Source organism: Fukomys damarensis, unplaced genomic scaffold, assembly GCF_012274545.1.
Source record: "Fukomys damarensis isolate Sample0158 unplaced genomic scaffold, DMR_v1.0_HiC HiC_scaffold_15, whole genome shotgun sequence".
In the NCBI taxonomy this organism is placed as follows: domain Eukaryota; kingdom Metazoa; phylum Chordata; class Mammalia; order Rodentia; family Bathyergidae; genus Fukomys; species Fukomys damarensis.
Genome location: NW_022900927.1, coordinates 20477551 through 20503303, shown reverse-complemented (window position 1 = coordinate 20503303; position 25753 = coordinate 20477551). Strand labels below are relative to the sequence as shown.

At 45.4% G+C, this 25753-nt stretch overlaps 3 protein-coding genes and 1 long non-coding RNA gene across 8 annotated transcripts in view; 2 read left to right on the top strand and 2 right to left on the bottom strand.

Annotated features, from left to right (window-relative positions):
* Nfe2 (nuclear factor, erythroid 2) lies at positions 1–7353 on the top strand. Of its 2 annotated transcripts, none has more exons than XM_033763665.1 (3): positions 1–17; positions 4378–4546; positions 6056–7353. In XM_033763665.1, the coding sequence occupies exons 2-3, from the start codon at positions 4433–4435 to the stop codon at positions 7055–7057; spliced, it is 1116 nt and encodes a 371-aa protein (XP_033619556.1). In that variant the 5' UTR covers positions 1–17; positions 4378–4432; the 3' UTR covers positions 7058–7353. The 2 variants fall into 2 exon arrangements, with proteins under 2 accessions (XP_033619556.1, XP_010607681.2); XM_010609379.2 differs by lacking the exon at positions 1–17 and adding an exon at positions 1458–4169.
* A 5327-nt stretch (positions 7354–12680) lies between these two features.
* Positions 12681–14458, bottom strand: LOC104851944. The gene is made up of 3 exons (XR_004517267.1): positions 14408–14458; positions 14001–14065; positions 12681–13772 (listed from the first exon to the last, which is right to left on the bottom strand). It is a non-coding gene; the product is annotated as an uncharacterized LOC104851944 (long non-coding RNA).
* A 7-nt stretch (positions 14459–14465) lies between these two features.
* Hnrnpa1 (heterogeneous nuclear ribonucleoprotein A1) lies at positions 14466–18826 on the bottom strand. Of its 3 annotated transcripts, XM_010609376.3 has the most exons (11): positions 18716–18825; positions 18072–18188; positions 17643–17789; positions 17284–17494; positions 16952–17044; positions 16776–16868; positions 16528–16602; positions 16167–16325; positions 15422–15577; positions 15015–15079; positions 14466–14786 (listed from the first exon to the last, which is right to left on the bottom strand). In XM_010609376.3, the coding sequence occupies exons 1-10, from the start codon at positions 18728–18730 to the stop codon at positions 15024–15026; spliced, it is 1122 nt and encodes a 373-aa protein (XP_010607678.1). In that variant the 5' UTR covers positions 18731–18825; the 3' UTR covers positions 14466–14786; positions 15015–15023. The 3 variants fall into 3 exon arrangements, with proteins under 3 accessions (XP_010607678.1, XP_010607680.1, XP_010607679.1); XM_010609378.3 differs by lacking the exon at positions 16167–16325 and having other exon boundaries at positions 18716–18822; XM_010609377.3 differs by lacking the exon at positions 14466–14786 and having other exon boundaries at positions 15014–15079; positions 18716–18826.
* A 535-nt stretch (positions 18827–19361) lies between these two features.
* Positions 19362–25753, top strand: part of Cbx5 (chromobox 5) — a 37931-nt gene continuing 31539 nt past the window's right edge. Inside the window, exon 1 of one of the 2 annotated variants that reach the window (XM_010609375.3) lies at positions 19362–19523. The gene's annotated coding sequence lies outside the window, so the exon portion shown is untranslated. The remainder of the gene's footprint in view (positions 19524–25753) is intronic. The other variant, XM_010609370.3, reaches the window with a different exon arrangement.

Genomic DNA, 25753 nt, shown 5'->3' with positions numbered 1-25753 from the left:
CTTGGACTCTGCCACAGGTGCCTGAAAGTGGGGTGGGGGGCGGGCTGGGGGGAGGGTGGTCCGCGTGGGACCCAAGGGTCAGGCTGAGGAGGTGGAGCGGAGGGAAAAACCAACTTTCAGAATATTTGTAGGAAACCTTTCCAGAGTGTCTCTTGTTTAGGAATTTGACATCTTTGAGAAAACCTCTGGGAGAAGACTTCGATGGCTTTTGGGGTGTTCCGGAATCTTTGGGGTGGGAGGATGCGGATGGGGACAGCATCATGGTACCCTGAGGACCCCTGAAGGTCTGGGAAAGGCCAGGAGGAAGCTTCCAGCCCAGCCGGAGGGCTGCCCCAGAGGAGCCAACAGACTCCCAAGCACATGCTGTCATCCTTTCTCCTGCCCCATTCCATTCTGCTGCCTTGTCCAGCCGGCTGGGACTTGGGGAAAACAGGGATTGGAGAGGCTGGCAGTCTGGAGTCTCAGAAGTGTTGCTACAGCGGGATGAAGTGGTCAGGGGCGTCTTGTGTCCCTGCTGCCCCTTCTCTTCTCTGGGCCCTGGGGGTGGGAGAGGTCACTGGAACAGGAAGGGAGAACAAGGTGTCCCGACCTCGGAGTCTGATGGCTGCTGGGTGGTGGGAGGCTGGGTGGAAGAGGAGAGAAGCTATCAGATCTTCGGGGTTTGGGAGTCTCAAGTCTTTGACCCCAAAGGACTGTAGTTGGGGGTCTAGGAATAAGGACAGGATCGTGGAAACTTGTCCCCTGCTCCCTTGCTCCCATGCATGTTTCAATCATACCTGCACCCACAGAACTGGTATTGCTCTGCTCAGAGCTCTTCCTTTTTCTTTCATTTTGTGCATCTCTCTGTAACCTCTGTCAGCCTCTCCTACTTTGGGAGTTCTCCCTGATCTTCCTAATTGGTTTGCTCACTTGCCAGTCTACATCCTGTTTTACTGATGCCTCCCCATCCTTCTAGTGTCTACACTGACACCTGGAGAGGTGGCGTAGTCTAATAAGCCCCCAAACGGGACCCTGAGGCAGGCCTCCTCTCCGTGATTCCCTTTTGCCAAGAGTCCTAGGACAATGGTGGAGGCCAAATGTCTTCCTCTCCCTAGACTCCCTCACCAGTGATTCTAAGCACAAAGCTCTGTATCATTCTGTAAGGTACTTATATTGTGATACAATCTTTCTGGGGGTCTAGGTGTGTAGCTCAGTGGTAGAGTGCTTGCTTAGCATCTAGCAAGCCCTGGGTTTGATTCCTGGCACCAAAAAAATAAAACAAAACAAACAAAACAGCTTTCTAAGACCTCAGAATTTGAGTGAGGAGGAAGAGGTTTTTTTTTTGTTTGTTTTGTTTTTTAGTTTTTTTGAGACAGAGTCTTGCTGTGTAGTGTAGACTGGCCTCGAACCCACTGTATAGTCCAAGCTGGCCTTGAACTCTCTGCAGTTCTCCTGCCTCAGCCTCCTGAGTGCTAGGATTACAGGCGTGCACCGCCATGCCTGGCTGAGGAGGATGCATTTGAGTTCTTGGAGATGGTACCAGTTCTAGCTGATCCATAATGCTGCGGAATAAGAGAAGAAGGAAAAGCAACTCCATGGAGCAAGATTGTTGTGTGACCTTAAAATGTAGGTTAACATGTATGGTGGGAGCTGCTTATTCACACTTTTCCAGCCTCTCCCCTGTTTCTGGACCCCTGTGGCATTCTGTTTGATCCAATTCTGAGTACACTTTCCCCTGGCCTATTCTACTGGGTACCAACTCACCAGTCTTCTGCAAGGTAGGCTCCTAAGGATCCTAAGGGAGGCCCATGCCTGGTGTGCAGACCATCACCACTCACCCTGGGTGTCTGGTAAAGCAGCAAACTTGCTGCTGCACCAGAGAGCTGGTGGGGCTGGTCCAGAGGTTCTCCTCAACTCCCTCTCCTCCCAGCCTTCCCCGGCTCCCCTCCCACACTCTCACTTTCCTGTCCCCAGGAGAAGGGGAGACTGAGCGTCAGCATTTCATGAGAAAGGGCTGATAGCTAGGCTCAAAGACAGGCTGGAGGCCAACCTTCCCTGGCTCAAGGGTTGAAGGCCTGAAGAAGCTTAGAGAACATTCTTTGATCTCCATCTGGCTTTGTGTTCACCCCTGTAAGTGCATACCGTTGGACTAGTCTAGTGCTTTTCGAGGTAAGATTGGCCAGTTGCATCAGAGTCACCAGGATGCTCATTAAAATGCTGGTTTTCAGTACCTGTTCTGTGAGTTCAGTTCAGCAGAACTGAGGTGGCTTTCAGGAGTCTGTTTTTACACGTACCCCAGCTGAGTGTGATGCACAGTAAATTGTGACTCCCTGAGCCAGACGCAGTTGGAGACCTCCACAGCGCTGAGATTCTCTAGTCCTCCGATGAATAGAAGAGACTCAATGGAAAGCCCTTTGCCCAAGGTTAGGTAGCATTTCGAAGGCGAGAGAACTTGGTCTTCTGCCTCCTAGGGCAGGATCTTTGTACTGCACCTTAGAACCAGGAGGATAGAAGGAGAGACCAAAGAGGGGTGGGGTGGATGAAGAACTATGAGGCAAGAGTTGTGGTTCCTGCCCCCAAACCCGTTCTCCATTCACTTTGCCTTTTGGGCAATTTCCGCCAGAACCTGGGTGGGGACAGTAGGGTTCCGGTGTTGAAATGGACAGACAAATACCCCACCCACTCTGCCTACCGGCCAAGGGCTTGTGCCCACACCAACTCTCAGCTCTGGAGATGGCACTGTAACAAAGGGGCGGGCCAAGTGGCACAGGGAGATCCTCTTTCAAAAGGATAATCTGTGGCTCTTGCTAACTTCATGATCATTCCAACAGTGGATCCCATATTGGATAGCTGCAGTGGGCCCAGTGGGTGGGTGGTCTAAAGTCATGCAATCTGATATCACTCAGTCCTATTCTCTATCCTGCAATGTTTCCTTCACCCTCAGCTTGCCTCCCTTTCTTACTTTTGTGGTGGTGGCGTGTTTGGCTGGTGTGTGTGTGTGTGTGTGTGTGTGTGTGTGTGTGTGTTTGACCTAAGACATCAGAAGGCTCCTGCCAAGTTGGACTCTTTTGCAGCAGACAAGAACAGATGCAGAAACGAGTGTCAGGGTGTAGAGAGGTAGCATGAGAAGAGGGACCAGCAGAGCAGATGATCAACGTATGAGGGAGAGCTTGCTAAGAACGCTAAATTGACCAGGTGGAAAGGGACCTCCAAGTTGAAGTAGTCCAACTCCCTGGTTTTACAAAGGAGGAAACAGGCCCAGAGCAGTGAGACGGATTGCCCAACATTGCACTGCTGCTGTGTGGTAGAGCTGCCGCTAGATGTGAGGCCAAAAGAAGAGAGAGGGGCTGGAGGGCAGTATGGATTCAAGGATCTAAAGAAACATATTGCCCAGGAGAAAAGGGACTGAGACCCCGTCGTGCAGATGGAATGAGGAGGGCAGCCAGGCCTGGCTCTGAGCAGAGAGACCCAGGAGTGCGGTGGGAAGGCACTGCAGGGGAGCGAAGAAGTTAGGTCCCAGGCCTCATCGTTCCATTTACCAGCTTGAGTTTCTTTTTCTCTTTCCTTCTTTTTTTGGTAGCTTGGGTCTCAGTTTCTGAATGGACTTTCCAAGATCTTTGTGAAAATCAATCTCACTGGCACAGCTCTCGACAAGTGCTTATTAACTAAGTCTTTGCTATGGTTGCTATTTACCTTGGAAGACAAGAGATGCCCCTGGGTGGGTTGTGGTATGGCCAAGATGCCCCTGGGGGACACAGCGTAGGGAGGTTCAGTGTCTCTGGAGCCCAATCCTCCTTTGCCTCTGCTGCCTGAAGCTGATAAACCTCTTATCTGTCTGGCCCAGGCAGGGGAGCCCAGGCTCAGGATAGGAGGAGAGGGCAGGGCTGCTATCGGCAGCCAGGCCTGGGCCATATCTTCCAGAAGGGGGTGGGCTGTCTGCCTAGCACTTCCCACAACAACACACTTTTTGGGGATCCCCAAGCACTTAGTCTCATCTTGAGGGAAGAAGGTTGAGACCCTAAAACTGAGGACACGGGAGGAAAGCAGGGGAAACTCTTGATGTTTCCTCACAAAATGATAAAACAAACCAACCAAAAAACCCCGGAAGATCTCACTCTGTCTGTGGCCATGACTACAGTTTGGGGGAGTGACAAGTAGGGGAGGAAGAAGGCATCTTACTGGAAAAAAAGGTAAAGACCTGCGTGCTCCCAAAGGAAGTGACTGTGGCTGTAATAGGTGAGATAGAGTCCACAGCACAGAGAAGAACTTGCTGGGTGAAGGGGGAGGCTGACAAGTCCAGGGTGAGTGGGGGTGAAGCTGGGGGGACCCCTTCAGAGAGGCAGGACACATGCCAAATCTAGCAGGAGCAGCTCTAATGCCTTTCTCCCTTCTGCACAGGTTGCTGGGCCCTTTGGGCTTTGGGAAAACCTGGCCCAGACCCTGGCCCAGTAGGATGCCCCTGTGTCCTCCTCAGCAGAGCAGGAACAGGGGGACTCAGCTGCCCACACTGGAGCTGGGTGAGATGGAACTGACTTGGCAAGAGATCATGTCCATCACTGAGCTGCAGGTGAGGAGGGCTAGGAAGAAGGGAGGAGCAGGGATTCTGGCCCAAGGGAGGCAGGGATGGGGAGGAAAGGGCTCAGGGCTAGAAATGTTACAGGCCCTGGAAAAGAAGTGCTGGAGTACGTGGGAGATGTGGATGGAAACCCTGAGGAACCTGGGGAAAGGGAGTGTGGGTGAGCAGGGGATAGGCGTGCCGGGGAGGGAGGGGTCTGACTGGGTCTAGGCTTCTTGCAGCAGGCATTCTGCTCAGGTCTTTCACTCTACTCCCCTGCTCTGTCCTCCCTCTCTTCCCTTCTGACCTCCCCCCCTCCAGCCCTGCCCATCTTCCCTCTTTTTCTCCCCTGCCCTTAGCAACTGGTCCCATTTCTCCCAGGTAGCAGAGCAGTAGTTCAGGGGCCTCAGGAAGGAGAGTCAGGCTATGCTGGGGTCCTCTCCTCCTACAGTTTGGACAAAGGGGTGTCTGTTGGCTTAACAATGATGCCTTTGTCCCAGGCTGCCCTGGAGCAGGGTGGCTCCCTGATGTGGGTTGGGGGCCTTGTTTCCAGCATGTTCTCTCCTCACTGCACCTGGGCAGGCACTGAAAGGAGAGGGCAGAGCTTGTGCTGGCTCCCCAAGATGCTTGGTGCCTCCCAGCCCTCCCCTTCCACTGGGCCTGGGGCCCTCAGGATCTGCCCCACCCCTCCTTTCCACACAATGGCTCCCTCTGCTGGGTACCCAGGGCATGGCTGGGGAGTGCACTTGACCCTTTGACCCTTGGTAACCACAGCAGGAAAGGGTGCTGAGGGGTCATCTTGGATAACATGGACTTATTTTCCTGAAAGAATTCAAGGAGTCATTTCTACTAAGAGCTGCTTCTGAGCAGGTTCTGTAACTTCCAGGGTTAGTTAGGCTGGTCTCTTCTGAAGCTGACTTCAGAAACTTCTATTTTTTTTTTTTCTTTTTTTTCAGTCAGGGTCTCACTATACAGTTCAGGCTACTGAACTATGGAGCCCAGGCTGGCCTCAAACTCACTGCAATCCTCCTGCCTCAGCCTCCCAAGTGCTGGGGTCACAGGCATGCACCACTATGCCCAGTGCTTCCAGTGATTTTTGACAATTTTCCGCTCTCTTGTTACCATTTCATTTCATGGAGTCTTTCAGAAGGACCCCACTTGATCCTGACAAGTCCAGAATGAGTGGGTGTCTCTCTTGGACATGCTGTTCAACCTGGAAACTGTAATCTTCCCACCTCAGGCTCCTAAGTACCTGGGATTACAGGCATGCACCATTGTACCTGATTTGCTGGTTTCTTTTCTCAGCTTGTCTTCAAATTCTTTGTGTCTTGCAGGGCGTGGTGGCACACGTCTGTAATCCCAGCACTCGGGAGGCTGAGGCAGGAGGATCTCTGTGGGTTTGAGACCAGCCTGGGCTACACAGTGAGTTCCAGGTCAATCTCAACTACTAGTGAGACCCTGTCTCAAAAGAAACAAACAAACAAAAAAACAAAAACAAATTATTTGTGTCTTTCCTTACAGGGTCTAAATGCTCCCAGTGAGCCATCATTTGAAATCCAAGCCTCAACCCCATACCCTGGACCTCCGCCATCTCTCTCCTACTGCTCAGTGCACCCAGACACGGGCTTCCCCCTTCCTCCACCATCTTACGAACTCCCAGCTTCTGCGTCCCATGTCCCAGATCCCCCATACTCCTACAGCAACATGGCCATACCGGTCCCCAAGCCACTGACCCTCTCGGGCCTGCTCAACGAGCCCCTCCCAGACCCCTTAGCCCTTTTGGACATTGGGCTGCCAGCGGGGCCACCCAAGACCCAAGAGGACCCAGAATCCGATTCAGGACTATCCCTCAACTACAGTGATGCGGAATCTCTTGAGCTGGAGGGGACAGAGGCCGGTCGGCGGCGAAGCGAATATGTAGAGATGTACCCAGTGGAGTACGCTTATTCACTCATGCCCGGCTCCTTGGCGCACCCCAACTATGCCTTGCCTTCCGCTGAGCCCCCCATGGCCTTAGAGCCGTCCACGGGCCCTGTGCGAGCTAAGCCTGCTGCACGGGGGGAGGCGGGCAGTCGGGATGAGCGGCGGGCACTGGCCATGAAGATCCCCTTCCCAACGGACAAGATTGTCAACTTGCCGGTAGATGACTTTAATGAGCTGTTGGCACGGTATCCGCTGACGGAGAGCCAGCTGGCGCTAGTTCGGGACATCCGACGGCGAGGCAAGAACAAGGTGGCTGCCCAGAACTGCCGCAAGAGAAAGCTGGAGACCATCGTACAGCTGGAGCGCGAGCTGGAACGGCTGGGCAACGAAAGGGAGCGGCTTCTCAGGGCCCGCGGGGAGGCCGACCGCACCCTGGAAGTCATGCGCCAACAACTGGCAGAGCTGTACCGTGACATCTTCCAGCACCTTCGGGATGAGGCAGGCAACAGCTACTCCCCTGAAGAGTATGCACTGCAACAGGCTGCGGACGGGGCCATCTTCCTGGTACCCCGGGGGGTCAAGATGGAGGCCACAGACTGAGCACCCAGAGTGGGGGAGACATGCTGGGGATGTATTTCCCTTATTCCCTTCAGATAAAGGTACTCCCCGCCGTGAGACCTAAAAGGTGCTAAGTTCTCTAGACCAAGAGGACAAGGGGAAGCCGGCATCTGGAAGTTCCAAGGCATGTTCACTGAGGCTTGCCTGGAGGCCAGGGAAGGGACTTAGCTTCCCAACCCAACCTCTTCCTCTTGTCTAGGCTTTGGTCTATAAAGAGCTCTTACAGAAATAGCTTTTCATTGTGTCTTTGTTTTGTTTTGTTTTTTGAGCTAGGGTCTCACTATGTAGTTGAGACTGACCTGGAACTCACTATGTAGCCCAGGCTGTTCTCGAACTCACAGTGATCCTCCTGCCTCAGCCTCCCGAGTGCTGGGATTACAGGTGTGCACCACCACACCCGGCTTTTTTTGGTTTTTTGAGACAAGGTCTCGCTATGTAGTTCAGGCTGGCATTGAACTATGTAGCCCAGGTTGGCCTCAAACTCATGGTGGTTCCCCGCCTTAGTCTCCTGAGTGTTGGGATTACAGGCATGAGGCACCACACCCTGTGTCTTCTTTCTTGAGGGAGGTGATGAAGTTGAACATTCCTCACAGATCACTGCTTGTTGTTGGCAAGGAGGACTTACTAGGTAGCCAAGGCTGGCCTCAAACTTGCAATTTTCCTGCCTCAGCGGCTCCCTATTCCTAAAGCTGGAGAACTCTCAAGGCTGGCTACATTTTCAATGTAAGATAACTGAAGTTTAGGTCTTTTCTTTCTCAAATCTTGGAACAATGACAACAAAACAAAACACAACCTAGAATGCCCACGAGCCTGTTTTTCTGTTATTTTCCTCCTCACCCAGCCTGGGTCCTGATGTGGCAGAACTCTCTCAGAAGTTTGGGCTGTTCTCAAGTGGAAGGAGAGTTTGATTAGACACTGAAATTTCAAAGCATTTCACTCAAGCCTTTGGTAAAATCTGTTGCACAGTGGAATAAAATATGAATTCTTGTGAACCTTTCTCTCTGGTTATGGTAGATAAAACACTATCCAATACTTTCTCTCTCCCTTGTAACAATAGTTGACTAAATTTCAGATTTTTTTTTGTTTTGTTTTTGAGACAGGGTCTCAAAGTGTAGCTCAGGCTGACTTTTTGAACTGACAGTATCCTGCTACCTCAGCCTCCCAAGTGCTGGGATTACAGGTATGTGCCACCACACCCAGTGAAATTTCAGGTTCTTGAGCCACATCAAAATCCAGTCAAACCACTGGGTGTGGTGGCACAAACCTGTAATCCCAGCACTTGGGAGGCTGAGGCAGAAGGATCACTGTTTTAGGCTAGCCTGAACTACATACCATCTCACACCCCAGCCCCCCCAAAAAAGCCCAATCAAGCCTCCCTGACACCAGCATATACAATCTCCTTGGAGGTAAGTGGTTCCCAATCTTTCCAGTCACTGAATCACACAATGAACCTCTTTGGAGGTTTTTGTTTTTCCCTGTCCTGTTTTATAAGCTTCAACAGGAAATCTACTTCCAGGTTTGAGTTAAACACTACACGCATTGGGACCCAAAAGCAGCCAAGTGATGTGAGATACAAAGGAATGTAGAATGTCCACACTCACAGGTTTTGGAAAATGTAGTTCTGGCCCTAGTTTAAGGCAAGAAACCAATTTGAATTTCTGTATTCCCAACAGATTTGAATATACTCCAGGCAGCTTGTCCACTTTTAAATTCATTCAAAAGATTGACAATATTCCTATATTTCAAACTGTAAAGGGCACGGTCTTGGACTGTCTGCAAGTTTGATTGTATTTTCCCTAAGGATTTTTCTATTCTACCCAAGTTCATAAAAAAGGTAATAAATAACAGGCACATTCAGACATTTACCTAGTTAAGTTCCAGATTTGATGATAAACAGGAGAGAAAACACTGTGCTGCCACAGAAATTGCACTGAAATGGGGTATACAGTACTATGGGGTACAGAATTGTCTGTGGTGTTGTCTGAGTTATGAGATCCAGTGGGTGCAGGAACTTTGACAAGGTTATCTTCCTTGAATCTACTTGCTTACCTAGAAAATATGAATTTACTCTTCAACCTTGTATAAACATACAGTACAGTGAAGTACATGGATTGTGATAGTAAGTTTTTTTTTTTTTTTTTTTTTGGTACTGGTGATCAAACTTGGGACCTTGAGCTTGTGAGGCAGGCAGCAGAACCACTGAACTAAATCCCCAGAATGTAAATTTTTTAATAGAAATATTTAATCAAGCTGTTATGTCAGTGAACTATCTTATGCTTCCAATATTATCCAAAATTAGAACCCTCTTCTAGCAAATTTGTTTCAAATAGAGAAACCAATGACCAAGTTCCAGGCAAGCCTAGTCTCCATAGTGAATTCACACTCAAGTTTATTGCCTAAGGAAAGCTGGATCATTCTTCTGATATTTAAGATACCTTAGGCCCCTAAGTAGAGGATTTCAGAATGAGTCAAGGCAAGCTTTTCTCTAGAATTTACCTTATCCCTACATAGTTCAGTTCAGGCTGGCCTAACTCCTACCAATCCTCTTGTCAGCTTCCTAAGTGCTAAGGTTACAGGAGGGCCCATCATAGCCAGCCCTATTTGTTTCTGTTGGTACTGGAGAGGGAATTCAGGACCTTCTGCTTGCTGAGGCAGCAGTGCCACTGAGCTAAATTCCCAGCCCAGCCCTACTGTTTCAAAATTTAGGCTGGACAGGTGAACCTGAGAAACTTCAGCATTTGCTACCATGTAGTTAGTTATTGCTTCTGTACTGCTCTTAAATTTCTGGTTGATGCCAGCTATAGGACACCTACATTCTCAGTACTCTGGGAGGATGAAGCAGGATGGTAAATGTGAACCCAACCAGGACAACTTATCAAGACCCTATTATAAAGAATCCACTTGTCAAAACAGACTTTTGAGTTTTTTTGTAGACAGGAAGCACTCGGGGAGATTCTAGCAGCTGGCTTGGAAGTCAAGTTTATCACATTCATGTGTGGAAGGGCTGACACTGGGGTAGTAGAAGCTAGCCGGGAGATTTCATCCATGGGTGAGTGGGCTAACACCACAAGTATTAGCTACTTCCCCTAACTGGGAAAGGAATTAAATTTACATAGGTTTCAAAGGGGATAAGCAATCTGGGTGGAATATTTTACTTGGATGCTCAAGGGCAGTGTGCTCAGGTGTGTACACAATTATGACATCTCAGTGCCTGGGGGGTTATTTTGATTCCATCTGCCCTATTTACTGAGCATCTGCTGTTAAGCCCCCCCTCAACGTAAACAGCTCCCAGCATTCAGCTCAGCACCCATTAACTTGTACAATTTGATTTTTCCTTGCCAGAGCTAAGAAGTGCCCTAGCAGAGCAGTGGTACACAGCTTATCTGGAAACATTACTCCTAATGAAGGCCTGGTTCTATTAAACCACAACTTAGTACAAACCTGAAAACAGCAAAACCTAGCCATAGAAACCATTTTACAGGATCCCAATGTGAATGCCAACACTTCATTCTTTTTTGGGTACAAGTTATCAGTTTAGGACCTAGCACTTGCCAGGCAGGCACAGCACTATTGAGCTAATCCTTGGCCCACGATTTCATTTTAAACGTCTATGCTGTTTTAAGTTTCTGAAACATCTGGCTTTAAATGTCAGTGACCACCTATTTAATATAGCCCTACGTCCGACATGTAACTTACAAGGGTGAGGCTTTGCTAAACCCTAGTTTACCAGAGAAATGGATCACTGACATATTTTCTTCCCACTCCCACATATGAAAACAGGATGCGAGCTGTACCATAAAGGAAGGCAAGGAAAATAAGCTGAATTAAAGTAGTTTATTTAAAAACCCATTCACAAACTTGAATGATTAATCAGAGCTGCAGAACAGCTAAAACCAACTGCATGGCAGTGAGAATGAAGTAGTGGCTCAGATAAAGGCTGTCTGTCCTCACAAGGATGTCCCCTGCAAAAGGAAAAAGAGCTCATGAAATATTTTTACATAAGCAAAGTCACAGGGTTCTACAATACCTACCATTACTGAAAACACCAGACTGCCCTTGAGTGACCTCTTTTGCCAGGTGTGGCAGTACACACCTGTTGTCCTAGCACTAGGGAGGCAGAAGCAGCAGCAGTTAAATTCAAAGCCAGCCTAGCCCACGCAAAATCTTGTACTAAACACCCAAAACTACCCTTTGTAGCTGGAGATGGGACATCTGCTATAATCCAAATTACTCAGGAGGATGAGGCAGGAGAATCCTAAGTTTTAGGGCAAGCCTGGGCAATTCAGAAACTCTCAACAGGGTTAGGAATGTACATTAGTGGTAAACTGGTCGGTGGCCCTATCATATATCAACCTGAAGCTCTACCCATGAGCTACATACACCCCAGCCGAGATAGTTGCTCTAGTAACATTTTCGTGATCACAACTTGCTTGACTAGACCTTTTGGTCTCACTAGGAAGCATGCCTGTCACTCTTTAATTTAGGAATACAAATTACTCTTGGTCATTAATTTAAAAAAACTTACCTTTTGGCTATGAACTTGGAAGTTTAAAAAAAAAATAACAGCTGATAAAGCTTGTAGTAGCAGATTCCTCCCCTAGAAAAGTAAACAATCTTTAGAACTGGCTCATTTTCTGAGACCAAGGCCCATCTTGTAGCTACAACCCCCACCCCTTCCTCCCACTAGTGGCCCACCCTACCTCCCACCATTTTGGGGAAAGGGTTCTAATGCATTGAGCCATTGTTTTAATGAAATGGGCCAAAGAAATGAGTAAAATTAATGGGCAAAAATATCTTCATAATAGAATTAATGTGCTCATTTATTTCATTTAAGAGCCAACAATAGTAGGGTATCAATTTAAAACTATCTCCAGAAAAACCAAGTTCAGCTTAACTGGACTAGTTTTGGCTCAATATATTAAGGAAAATGCAATAGAAAACTTGGATTTTAGGTTAACTAAATGGATGTAAGTAAAATCTGTTCTTACCTACCAGAATAGCAATAAAACCTTTCCTCCTGGTTCTTACTGCTAGTCCTAAGAGTCAGGTGTGCCTTACTCTTGTCTGCCTCCTTCCTTGCGATGGTCACTGAAACTTCACTCTCTCCTAGCTTTCCTGGAGAGTGCCGTGGCCTGCCCCTGGCTTATCTGTACTCCACATACCATAAGTGTCTACTCTCAGCTGCAGAGTGTCTGAGCTCGGAGCCATTCGCGCTATACTTGCTAGCAGTTCCTAGTAGCTGAACATCTCCTGGATCTTTAAAGGCATTGTCACGAATCCTGAGGTATCTGCAAACTCCCTCAATAGTTAAGGTTCCGCCTGCTATTGCAAACTCAGCCAGTATCATGGATCTAATGTCCATGCTTTCCCACCCCCCACACCTCCCACCCCACTTCCCCCAACCCTCCTCCCCAGACTTCCAAGTAACACACCCATCAGATGGATACACAATCCTAATGATAAACAAGAATCTATGCTGCTGAAGTACAATGGCACCAAAGTTGAGTACCAAAGGGAAGGCTCGAAAGAAACTATACAGATAACAATGGTTGGAATAGTTTGGAATTTCTATACAATAAACACTTTTAAGAATGGTTGTGTGACCTTGTGCCATATTTAAAGGAAAACTGCAGTGAACATGAAATCATGCAGAAAATTATTTCTTGGCTTTAATCTCCAAATAATTGACCTGACCTGAAGACCCACCCACCCACGACCCAGCAAAACTGCAGTTTTCCTTTAATGTAAAACTATTTGTTGATTAAAATTCTTACTAGTACTTGTAACTTAAAAAAAAAAAAAAAAAAGCTTCCCAAAATTTCTAATCTGGATTTATGGGGCAGCTTTAGCCAGCAGCTGGTTGCTATTCTCTGGCAGAGCTTTGAACTTGTATTGTGATAGAAGCATTCAACATTTATCAGGGGCAATGAATGGGTAGGGAAAAAAGTACAAATCTCTGCCAGTCCCAAATCCATACAGTTGTCATTCCATTCAAGAGAATTAAATCGTTTATTGATTACACATGATAATGGATGATACACAGCTTCAATCCCATCTATCATTTTATCTGGTACCATTATTCAATTTAGATATTGTATAGGATGTGCCAACAATCATTTTTATAACCAAGTAAGTAACTGACTCTGCTTGCTTGGGTGACCTTTTCAATGGTCAAATTCAGGTCACAACAGTAATTGTCAGTTCAACTACACCAAGGTTTCTGAAGACAACGGCTTCATTACCCAAGCAATTGTGAAGAAATTTTAAATGGAACCTGGCATCAACCTGAAGGAATTCTAACTTCACACTGTTGGGGATGTTTACCAAGATGGCTTCAGAGTAGACTAACTTTACACAGCACATTTAAAAAAAAGACACATTTATTCAGCGTCATGATCAGACTATTACATTTAGCAATCAACAGCATGGGTGCAAAAAAAAAGTCTACATTAAAACCTTTTGTTGGAATGCTTTACACTTTCCTCAGAACAGAAACTAAAATAACCTGTTATACAATTAGTCACAAATACAGTCCTCGAGTTTTTTTTGCCCATACACATGAGTATTGTCTAAAACATGTCTTCTTTGTAGCAGCTAGGCCCTGCCACCACTGTGCTTGGCTGAGTTCACAAATCTGTTGTAACCTGTAGCTTCCCTGTCACTTCTCTGGCTCTCCTCTCCTGCTAAGCTTTGTTTCCTGTTGAACAATATGGAATAAAGTTGTTAATCTAAACATAATAAGACTCAAGGCTATAATCCAACAGCAAGTTGTTTCCCACAAATTTTGCTGATCTGAACATTAACATCCACAATTTTACTGCAATTATAATGTTAACTATGTTGTACTGCTCAGCTACATTAGGGTTACTGTGTTTATCAGCAATTATGAAAAATTTAAGTCAACACAAAAAAAGGGGTTGCTTACCTGGCAGTATTAAAACCTTCTGCCACTTCCATAGCTACTGCTGCTGCTGGAACCGCCATAGCCACCTAAAATAAAGTCTCGTTTAGACTTTGGAAGCAGTGATTTACTGCAAATACATACATAGGTTCTTTTTGGGTACTGGGGATTGAATTTAGGACCTTGTGCTTATGAGGCAGGCCTGGTGCCACTGAGCTAAATCCCCAGCTGAAATGACTTTATTATTAGTTAAAGTTCAAGTTCATGAACCCCACTATTCAAAATAAACCTTGCCTAAACTGACAAATGGATTTGATTGCAAATCACCAAGTTTGATGACTTTAAATAGTAGCATTTTACTGTTCACACACAACAAATTTGATGAGTTAATGTAATTTTCTACCCTCCGCCATTATTACTAGATAGTATACCTTGATTTCGTGGTTTGGCAAAGTACTGGCCTCCACCACCATAGGGCCCAGTAAAGACACATTTATTCAGCGTCATGATCAGACTATTACATTTAGCAATCAACAGCATGGGTGCAAAAAAAAAGTCTACATTAAAACCCTTTGTTGGAATGCTTTACACTTTCCACAGAACAGAAACTAAAATAACCTGTTATACAATTAGTCACAAATACAGTCCTCGAGTTTTTTTTGCCCATACACATGAGTATTGTCTAAAACATGTCTTCTTTGTAGCAGCTAGGCCCTGCCACCACTGTGCTTGGCTGAGTTCACAAATCTGTTGTAACCTGTAGCTTCCCTGTCACTTCTCTGGCTCTCCTCTCCTGCTAAGCTTTGTTTCCTGTTGAACAATATGGAATAAAGTTGTTAATCTAAACATAATAAGACTCAAGGCTATAATCCAACAGCAAGTTGTTTCCCACAAATTTTGCTGATCTGAACATTAACATCCACAATTTTACTGCAATTATAATGTTAACTATGTTGTACTGCTCAGCTACATTAGGGTTACTGTGTTTATCAGCAATTATGAAAAATTTAAGTCAACACAAAAAAAGGGGTTGCTTACCTGGCAGTATTAAAACCTTCTGCCACTTCCATAGCTACTGCTGCTGCTGGAACCGCCATAGCCACCTAAAATAAAGTCTCGTTTAGACTTTGGAAGCAGTGATTTACTGCAAATACATACATAGGTTCTTTTTGGGTACTGGGGATTGAATTTAGGACCTTGTGCTTATGAGGCAGGCCTGGTGCCACTGAGCTAAATCCCCAGCTGAAATGACTTTATTATTAGTTAAAGTTCAAGTTCATGAACCCCACTATTCAAAATAAACCTTGCCTAAACTGACAAATGGATTTGATTGCAAATCACCAAGTTTGATGACTTTAAATAGTAGCATTTTACTGTTCACACACAACAAATTTGATGAGTTAATGTAATTTTCTACCCTCCGCCATTATTACTAGATAGTATACCTTGATTTCGTGGTTTGGCAAAGTACTGGCCTCCACCACCATAGGGCCCAGAGCTTCTGCCTCCAAAGTTTCCTCCCTTCATAGGTCCAAAATTTGAAGACTGATTGTTGTAATTGCCAAAATCATTGTAGCCTCCACCACCTCCAAAACTGCTTCCTAGAAATGGAAAAAGGCCCTTATCTGTTACTTGGAGAAGATGATGGATGGTGCCCAACTGTGCTTAGTGTTCAGAATGAAAGAGGCTACATTAGCTGCCTTCCTTCCTCCCAAACTGGTCCTCCAAATTCTTTATACTTCACTCTCTGGGTAAGGCATTCATGAATAAGCCAGAATTAAAAGAAAAAACCCAACTGAACTCACCATGACACAATTTTGAGTTTTCCTTAGTGGTACTCACAAGCACTCTCCAGTCTTGAAGGCCTTTATGCATCCCAGGCCAGTGTAACCAACTTTTGTGGATATAGATCAACTAAATGCCTAAGGTCCCAAAGAAGTTTAGATACATCCTGCCACAGTGATGCTAATCTAACTTAAATTCAAGACACCACTATCCACTTATCCATCTACTTATTTGGGAGTGAGGCGGCCCCAGCTTAAAGCCAGGAGGAGGTAGCACAGCAAGCTTGTTCATAATATACCATGCAGTGTGCCACACGCTTTAAGAGCTTCAAATTCCAGTAAGGTCACAAACTCTAAAAAGCTAATCTAGCTATCACACCAAGTACTTGGATCACTGGATACCTACCACTACCACCGCCAAAGCCGCCTCCGCCTCCTCCGTTGTTATAGCTGTCATAGCTGCCACTCCCGCCATAGCCACTGCCCTGGTTTCCATAACCCTGTCCACCACTTCCATAGCCTCTGCTTCCTCCAGAGTAACCAGGGCCGCCTCCTCCATAACCACCTACAAGAATACAATTCTTCTCAATAAGACAAAAGTATTTAACAATAAAAATATGTTCAGTGTAACGGCTGAAGGCCTGTTCACAGCATGCGTATTATGGGCTGAGGTGAGCTTGTCATGCACTAGTTTTAGTTTCTACTAGCCTATTCTAAAGGTACAGGTTGCCAGAAAATTTTACTTACATACTCCTTTAAAAACTTACCATCATTACCAAATCCATTGTAGCCATCCCCACTGCCACCATATCCACCTCCACCACGGCTGCCACTAAAGCCACCTGGAAGTGAAATTTTAAATTAGGTGTGATAACATATATTAATTGTGCAACAAATACAATTTTTTAAAAATAACTATATTTGGGTTAGGAAACTAGACAAAATGTAACTGAAAATGTAGGCTAACAGTTACAAAAATGACAGATAAGATTACAAAGTTATTGTGTAGCCTTACCTCGACCACTGAAGTTTCCTCCACGACCAAAATTGTCATTGCCACCAAAACCACCTCCACGGCCACCACCAAAATTTCCAGAACCACTTCGACCTTAAAGAAATTAAAATTCAAGTGTTAAAAGTTTGCAGTAGCTCAAATTTACCTCTTAAGGTTTAACTAAGCACTAAACATACCTCTTTGGCTAGATGAAGCACTAGCCATCTCCTGTTTTGACAGGGCTTTCCTCACTTCACAGTTGTGGCCATTCACAGTATGGTATTTTTGAACTAAAAAAATTTAAAGGCAAACAAGACCTTAGGGTTTAAACATTATGTTTTGTTTTTTTGAGACAGGATCTCACTATGTAGTTGAGATTGACTGGGAACTCACTATGTAGCCCAGGCTGGCCTCGAACTCATAGCAATTCTCCTGCCTCAGCCTCGAGTGCTGGGATTAAAAGCGAGCACCACCACACCCAGCAAACATGATTTTAAGAGCCCTTAGAAAATGCTAACTTGCTACTTACTGACAATCTTATCCACAGAATCGTGGTCATCAAAGGTTACAAAAGCAAAGCCCCTTTTCTTCCCACTGCCTCGGTCAGTCATGATTTCAATCACTTCAATTTTCCCATACTGTTCAAAATAATCTCGTAGGTGATGTTCTTCAGTATCTTCTTTAATGCCACCAACAAAGATCTTCTTCACAGTTAAGTGGGCACCTGGTCTTTGAGAATCCTAATAATAAAGACAGCTCGAGTTATTTAGATGAGCAGAACCTGTCCTCACATTTTAAAGAACTTAAAAAAAAATTTAGATCTTTTGAAACCTGGTATCAGGATTAGCATATCACCAGGAAAAATAAAGGGCAGAAATAATCGCTCACTTCTCTTGAGACAGCTCTCTTTGGCTCCACAACTCTTCCATCCACCTTGTGTGGCCTTGCATTCATGGCTGCATCCACCTCTTCCACAGTGGCATAAGTGACAAACCCAAAGCCCCTGGAACGTTTGGTGTTGGGATCTCTCATTACCTGAGAAAAGTCAATTCATTAACGCATGGTCTGTCCCCGGAAATTGGTGTTATTTCTACTTCAAGTGTGGTCAACAAGAAACTTTACACCAAGCCTGTATACAAAGTCAGCTCCCCACTAGATTTAGAGTAACGTCGAACACTGGATAACAAAGCTAGTTCCTTTGCCAAATTACTTCTATAATTCCATGAAATACCTCCATAAACGATCAAGCAGGAACGACAGTCCGATAAGCTCAGGAATCATCTAGTTATATGGCCTTTTGGCCCTTCCAGTTCTTACCACACAGTCTGTGAGTGTTCCCCATTGCTCAAAATGGCTTCTCAGGCTCTCATCTGTTGTTTCAAAGCTCAGCCCTCCGATGAAGAGCTTCCGCAGCTGTTCGGGCTCCTTAGGAGACTAGAGTGGGGAAGGGGAGCATTTAGTGAAGCTGCAAGATTTTGAAAAAGCAAAAGCAGGCACCAACCTAAGAAGCACTCATTGTTCGCCCAGGCCGCACCAAACAAAACACGTGCTTCTCCCTCCAGGAGAGGTGGTGCGCGGAAGGCTGGGCAGCTCCAAGCGCATGCGTCCCTACTCCACTCCAGACGCAGGCGCCAACAAAAGGCCAGGGCGGGAGAGTGTGTCTCCAAGAACACACCAATAACTCTTTCAAGACATTTGCTCAGAAAACAAAGTATATAACAGGCTGTATATGCTCGTGAGTTTGGCCTCGAGTAATTATCCCGGAGCGACAATTAATGGTTGGAGGGGAGCGGCCTCATGGCGACGACGAGGACAAAATGGCGACCTGAACTTCGGGAGTAGGCCCTGGCAGCAACCGAAAAAAACTGCTGAAAGCGCTGGTGCGTGCAATGCAACCAAGCTGCATCCTACCGAGCTCGGAAAGAGGCGGGGAAGAAAAGTTGCAAAGTCGTCTTGCTTACCTCTGATTTAGACATGACGGCAGTCGGAAGAAAGACTAACGATGCTTCCCCGGCGGTGTCCACGAGCAAAAAGGAGTGAGCTAACAACCGTACTCAGCAGCCTGCCTCCTAGCTCGCCTTTTTATCCCGCCTCCGCGCTTACGTTATTGGTAGACTCCGCCCCTATCCAGCTCTCATTGGACATTTGAAACAGTTTACCTCTACTATTGGTCCGTGATGCGCATACGCCCTAGACGTCATCCCTTTGGGCGGTCTACGAAGGCTCCGCCTCTTCGAGTCCATTGGTTTCTGAGGAATGTTACTGTTACCCAGTTTGATTGGCTACCTTGCCAATCGTTCACATTTGAATGTGTTCTGGGATTTAAACGCTCTTTTAATCCTCCAAACCCAGATATTACTTTCAATCCGCTTTGCAAAGGGTGATTAATACTACACGTTAGGAAAGTATTTTGTGACAAAATTTTCTTCGCTTTGACTACCAATTGAGCGCATGTGTAATAAAATGGCGAGTTTACGCAGGCGTATTAAATTCCGCCTGCCGTTTGGGACACGTGAAATGGCGGGCGAGAGAGGGCGGTGAGCCTACGGCGCCTGCGTGGCGGCGGGAGTTGTGCCCTGTTTTGCGCAGGCGTTGTGGGCGGAGAAAGGGTCTAGTTCCAGGATTGGTTGCGCAGGCGCAAGGAAGGATCCGTTTTGGCGGGCGGTTGGCGTTGCGCAGGAGGAGGCGGCGGCAGCAGTGACCTGTGGTGCAGCCTCACCACAGAGGAACAGGGCGGGCGTTAGTGTGAGTGATCACTCTCGATCCCAGGTAAGTGGCAGAGAGTCTTGCTTATACATAGGAGGTCTTGAACCGGCCCCAGTTTGGCCCGTTATTGTGTGAAATGAATGGATCTTGGGGTGGGGGGGCTAGTGAAGGGGTAGCAAAGGGTCGGGCCAACCAATAGAAGAACAGGGGGCGGGATGTTTTATCCCTGCAGGTTCTTTGGAGCTGTGCAGCCGAAGAGTTTGACTGGCGAGTGTATAGGCCAATTGGGTCTGCCTCGAGCTGCCGACTGATCGGCCCTTGGGCCATCGGAATGTGGGAGGCGGGTTATCCCCTCCTGAGCAGCGTCTCACTGAGCCAGTGAGCACGAAGCGCGCGGTAGGTTGGCCTCAGAGAGGCAGAGGTTTGACTCCAGTGGGGAACGCGGGAGTCGGGCGATTAAATAGGTGGACCTCATCCGGAGCCTGTAGGTGGACAGGAGCTCCTGAAGAGGGGGAGTTTTAGACTTGCAGTTGTTGAGGGAGGAACTCAGTGTTACAACGAAAGTGTCAGTCGGTTTATACTTTATGGAAGGCGTCCAAGAAAAATCTCGTTAGAATGCATTTGTAGGCCCACAGAAGAAGGTTGGGACTGCTCCACAGAAAAGTGTGTACTCCTAGGAACACACCGGGATCGAGGCAGGATGGATCTCTAATGTTTAAATCTTTGCAGGGATAATACTTTGTCATTAAAATTAAATAAAAAAATTAAATCAGTTGTTTTTGTGTTTCCGGTCATCGTGTACTTATCACCACTCCTTTTCTTCATTACCTATTTCTTTTATCTTGGCCTCTTTTCCTGAGGAACGTTTCCTCCCATAAATATATCTTTCTTTGCACCATTAAAGATGTCTTCAACCCCCCTCTCTGTTGCTCCCTTGAAAATGTCTGACTTTAGATCAAACTTTTTTTGTTTGTTTTTTGGGTTTTTTTGAGACAGGGTCTCACTATGTAGTTGAAACTGACCTGGAACTCACTATGTAGCCCAGGCCGGTCTCGAACTCACAGTGATCCTCCTGCCTCAGCCTCCAGAGTGCTGGGATTACAGGCGTGAGCCACCACGCCCATCAAAAAAGCTTTTTTAAAGGGGTATTTTTAAGGTATTGGGATGGAAGATGCACCCATCATCTGGATCACCATCCTTTTGATTAGATTTCCTTCAAAGTGTATTTTACATGTAGACTATCTTTTGTTTGTAATGCCTATTAGGATCATTCAGAAAAACCTATAATTTTGGGGGTTTTGTTTTGTGTGTTTTTGTTTTTTTTTTTTTTTAAATGGAGTCTCGCTGTAGTCCAGGCTGGCCTTGATATCAAGACGATTCTCCTGCCTCATTCTCCAAAGTGCTGGGATTATGGGCATGCGCCAGGATGCCCAGCTAAAGTTTGTATTATGTTTTGGCTGTATTAGAATCTCATTACTTTATTGTTCAGATTTATTTAGGGCAAGGGGAAAATATTTTTCTCCTGGTACCAGGAATTGAACTCAGAGCCTTGCACTTTCGAGGCAGGTGAGGTGCTACTGAGCTACATCCCCAACCCTAGGAAAAATATTTAAGTGCTAATAAAATCAACTACATATGAAGTACACTTTTTTTGTTTTGTTTTTTTGAGACAGGATCTCACTTATGTAGTTGAGACTGACTTGGAACTCACTATGTAGCCCAGGCTGGTCTTGAACTCACAGAGATCCTCCTGCCTAAGCCTCCCAAGTGCTGGGATTACAGGCATGCGCCACCACACCTGGCTGAGGCTTTTCTAACATTGTACAAAATAATTTCAGTGGAGTTTAAAATGAAAAAATTTCTATGTTCACTGATACTTGAAAAAGGACAAAGCTGTATTTTATAACTACATATTTATAAACCTATTTATAAGCATGCCAGTAATGCAATTGCTGATCTAAAAATGTGATAATGAGCTAAGGATATTAGAATATATAAGGATAATGGGCTAGGTTTATTTAGGTTTAAAAAGAATACTGATACACACACACACACACACACACCTCCACACACCTCCACAAAAGGCGGGAAAAAATCTTTTTGGAGAGTGATTTGGTACTAAGGGTTAATCTCAGGGCCTTACACATGCTAGGTGAGCACTCTACCACTAAACTACATCCCCATCCCTTTAATTTTGAGACAGATTCTCCCCAAATTGCCTGGGTAGTAGGTCTTTGTGATTCTCCTGCTTTAGCCTCCTGAGTAGATAGGATTATAATAGGCAGGTGCCACAATAATGTTGAAAAATACAAACTTAAAATGGCATTTGTGCTGGGTGTGGTGGCACACACCTCTAATTCCAGTACTCTGGAGGCAGGAGCAAGGAGGATCCCCACAAATTTGAGGCTACCCTGGGGTACATCAAGGCCAGCCTGAATGACAGCGAGAGACCTGTCTTCCAAAAACACTAGGGCTGGGGATTTAGCTCTGGTTCCACTGCCTTCCTTGAAAGCTTAAGGACCCAAGTTTGATCCCTGGTACCAAAACAAAACAACACTAGACAATCGCTAGAGTAGATTATCTTTAGACTTTTTCCCAGTAGGAAAGGATGAGTGAATTGTTTAGGGAGTGGTCTTTGGTAAATGGATCACTGATGTTTCTCTCCAAACACAATCATTGCCCTTTTGGATAAAAGCAGAACTTCAGCAAGGGTTTTATCATTTCTTGCAAGTTAGACATGCAGTTAAGTACGTTTTGAGTTTGTTTGGCATGCTAAAATAACAAATACAGGGTTGGTGATCGTTTAATGGTGGGGCCCATGGTTAGCATATATAAGGCACCAAAAAAAGGCACATGTTTTTAAAGAAGGTGAACTTTGCCCAGTTTTGGACACTTAGCAGTTTAGTGAGACCCTATCAAAAAGGTCTAGTGAGAGAAAGTCTTACTAGTTTAGGCTGGCTGCGAATTTGTGAATTTTGTGAATTTGTGGTGATCGCAACCTCCCAAATACTGGGATTACAGGCATGTGCCACCATATCCAGCATGTCTCAGAGCTCTTGACAGTACTTTAGAAAAATAGAAAGGTTTGGAGTCCAGGGTATAGAGGTTTTTGAGTAATGGTGAGTTTTTGTGCTTAGGATTGAACCCACCATGGCTTCCTACGAGTATACTGACCCTGAGTTATATCCTCAGCCCTTCTTGCTTTCATGAGATGTTTTATGTAACAGCATGATTTCCATATTTTATTGCAGTCGTTTAATAATTCTGCCTGGGAAACCGATTCTTATCATTGTTCTTTTACTTGGTCTTTTTATTTTCATTCAGTTTACTTGAAATTGGGCCTAAACTGTTCTATTGATACTGATTTTTATAAATGTGTTTGTGGTACTGAGGATTAAATCAAGGGCATTCACGGGCCTGGCGTAGTGGCACATGCCTGTAAAACACACACTCAGGAGGCTGAGGCAGGAGGATCGCTGTGAGTTCGAGACCAGCCTGGGCTACATAGTGAGTTCCAGTTCAGTCTCAACTACATAGTGAGACCCTGTCTCAAAAACAAAAAGGCATTCACGGGCTGAGGATTTAGCTCAGTGGCACTGCATCTGCCTCCAAAGCACAAGGTCCTGAGTTCAATCCCCAGTACCAAAAAAAAAAAAAAAAAAAAAAAAATGAAGGGTCTTCATACTAAGCTATGTTCCTGTCTTTTTTTGAGACAGTGTCTAAATTGCCCAGGCTCAAAGTTTCGATCCTCTTGTGTCAGCTTCCCAGAGTGCCGGGATTACATGTGTACACCACCATCTGGGGGGTAGATATTGATTTTTGAAACAAATTAGGGTGTATGATAGCACTCAACTCAGTGTAACTATTTATACATTGTTATTTGTGAATTTAAACTCTGGGGAGTCATTTTTTTTTTTTTTTATACAAACCTAATTTTTCTTCCCTGCTCATAGAGGATAATTTTAACTGATCATTGTATTTATAGGAAAAAGTCTAGGACAGGACATTCTAAGAAGAGTAGGTTCATGCAGAGTCCAAAACACAGATTTGTTGGATTTCTGTAAGCCACTTGCAGCCACATAATCATTTCTGATGATAACTTTACACTTGTGCTGGCAGAACACCCACAGTGACAACTGCTGCCTATGTTTAGTCTGTCCAGGAGCTCAACCAGCTAGTGTGTTTGTGGAAGAACCTACACTGTTCTTGTTAGCAGCTATGTAAATATTAGACCTTTCTGAATGTGTCTTCTCAGGTCTGCCTGTTTATTTTCAGTCAAATCGTATCCCGCAATTGCCTCAGTTTTACCCTTTGACATGAGGGGTTAAAGGTTTTAGGCACAATTCTTTTGGGGGCAATAAGTGAGACTATGTATTTCCAATTTATAGTTGTTTTGGAGAGTGCTAGGGATTGAACTCAAGGTCCCAAGCATGTAAAACACGTCCCCCCATCACCACCCCTGTACTTCTGGGAGCTACTGAGCTAAATTCCCAGCCTGCAATAAAATACATTCTTAACCACTGAGGCACCCCCTTGCTCCCAGTGTTTTGTGTTTTTTGCTTTTTTTTTCTTTACTACTGAGAATTGAACCCAAGGCCTTAACGTAGAGCTACATATATCCTAGCTCTTTAAAAAAATTATTTTTCCCCAGCACTGGGAATTGAAGGATTGAATCCAAGGTCTTCATCCCCAGTCCTTTTTATTTCTTATTTTAACACAGCATATCACTTCAGTACTGAGTTGCCCAGGCTGGGCTTGAATTTATAGCAACCTACCACAGATTTGCTAGTTTGTTTATTTTTTAATTTTTTTATTTATTTATGGAACCTGGGGTTCGAACTCAGGACCTTGTGCTTGGGGGGCAGGTGCAGTGCCACTGTGCTAAATCCTTGGCCCTGTTTATTTTTGAGAAAGTGTCTCCTATACATTTCAGGCTGGCCTTGAGCTCACTATGTAGCTAGCCTAGGCTGGCCTCAAATTCACAAGGATCCTCTTGCCTCAGCCTCCTGAATGCCAGGATTACAGGCATGTGCCACCATGCCCAGCTGATTTGCTAGTTGAAAACAACAGGAATTAGGCCAGGCATAGTGGTGCACACCTGTAATCCCAGCACTTGGGAGGCCAAGGCAAGAGGATCGCCACAAGTTCCCTGGGCTATAAAGTGAATTCAAGGCCAAGTGATACCCTGTCTCAAAAAGCAACAAAACAAAACAGGAATTGTTGGGCATGGTGGTGCACTCCTGTAATCCCAGCACTTGGAGGACAGGCAGGAGGATAACTGAGTTCAAAGCCAGCCTGAGCTACATAGTGAAGACTACCTAAAAAAAAAAAAAAAAAAAAAAAAAAAAAAAAAAAAAATCCAGGCGCCTTGGTGCACACCTGTTGTCTCAGCACTCAGGAGGTTGAAGTAGGAGGATTGCCTTGAGTTCAAGGCCATTTTGAGTCCCTGTTTTAGAAAAAAAGAATCAACACAATTTTATCTCAGCATTCTAAAGGCCAAGACTACAATCAAAGTATTTGGTTCCTTTGGAGAATATCTTCTAGCTTCTGATGTTAGTCAACATTCTTTTTGTTGTAGTTGTTTTTCTTTCACTTACTAGGGATTGAAACCACTTCACACTGACCTATATCCCCAGCCTTGCCCACCAGGGGGATTGAATTCAGAACCTTGCATTTATGAGGCGCCGCTGAGCTAAATCCCCAGCCCTTCCAGCCCTTTTTTTAAAAAAAGTTTGAGACAGGGTTTTGCCAAGTTACCCAGGCTGAGTTTAAACTTGAGATCTTCCTGCCTGAGCCTTCCATATGCTGCAATTACAGGTATACACTATCATGTTCAGCTGATTCATCTTGATGTAGAAAGAGTTGGATAATTTGATATTTAATAACTTTCTTTTGAGCAAGTTGTTTTTTGGTATCAGGAATCGAACTCAGGACCTTGCCATTGCCAGGCAGGTGGCAGAACCATTGAGCTAAATCCCTAGCCCTGGAGTGTTTTTTTGTTTTTTTTTATAACAGTAATTATAATAAATACAACTTTAGAGCCAGGGATTTAGCTCAGTGGTGCCCACACCTGCCTGCCAAGCACAAGGTCCTGAGTTTGATCCCCACCAAAGTAAATAGAAAATAAATGCAAATTAAGAATTTAGCCAGGTGTGGTTCCTGTAATCCTAGCACTTGGGAGGCTGAGGCAGAAGGATTGCTGTGAGTTAGAGACCAGCACGGGCTGCATAGTGAGTTCTAGGTCAGTCTCAACTACATAGTGAGACCCTGCCTCAAAAAAAAAAAAAAAAAGA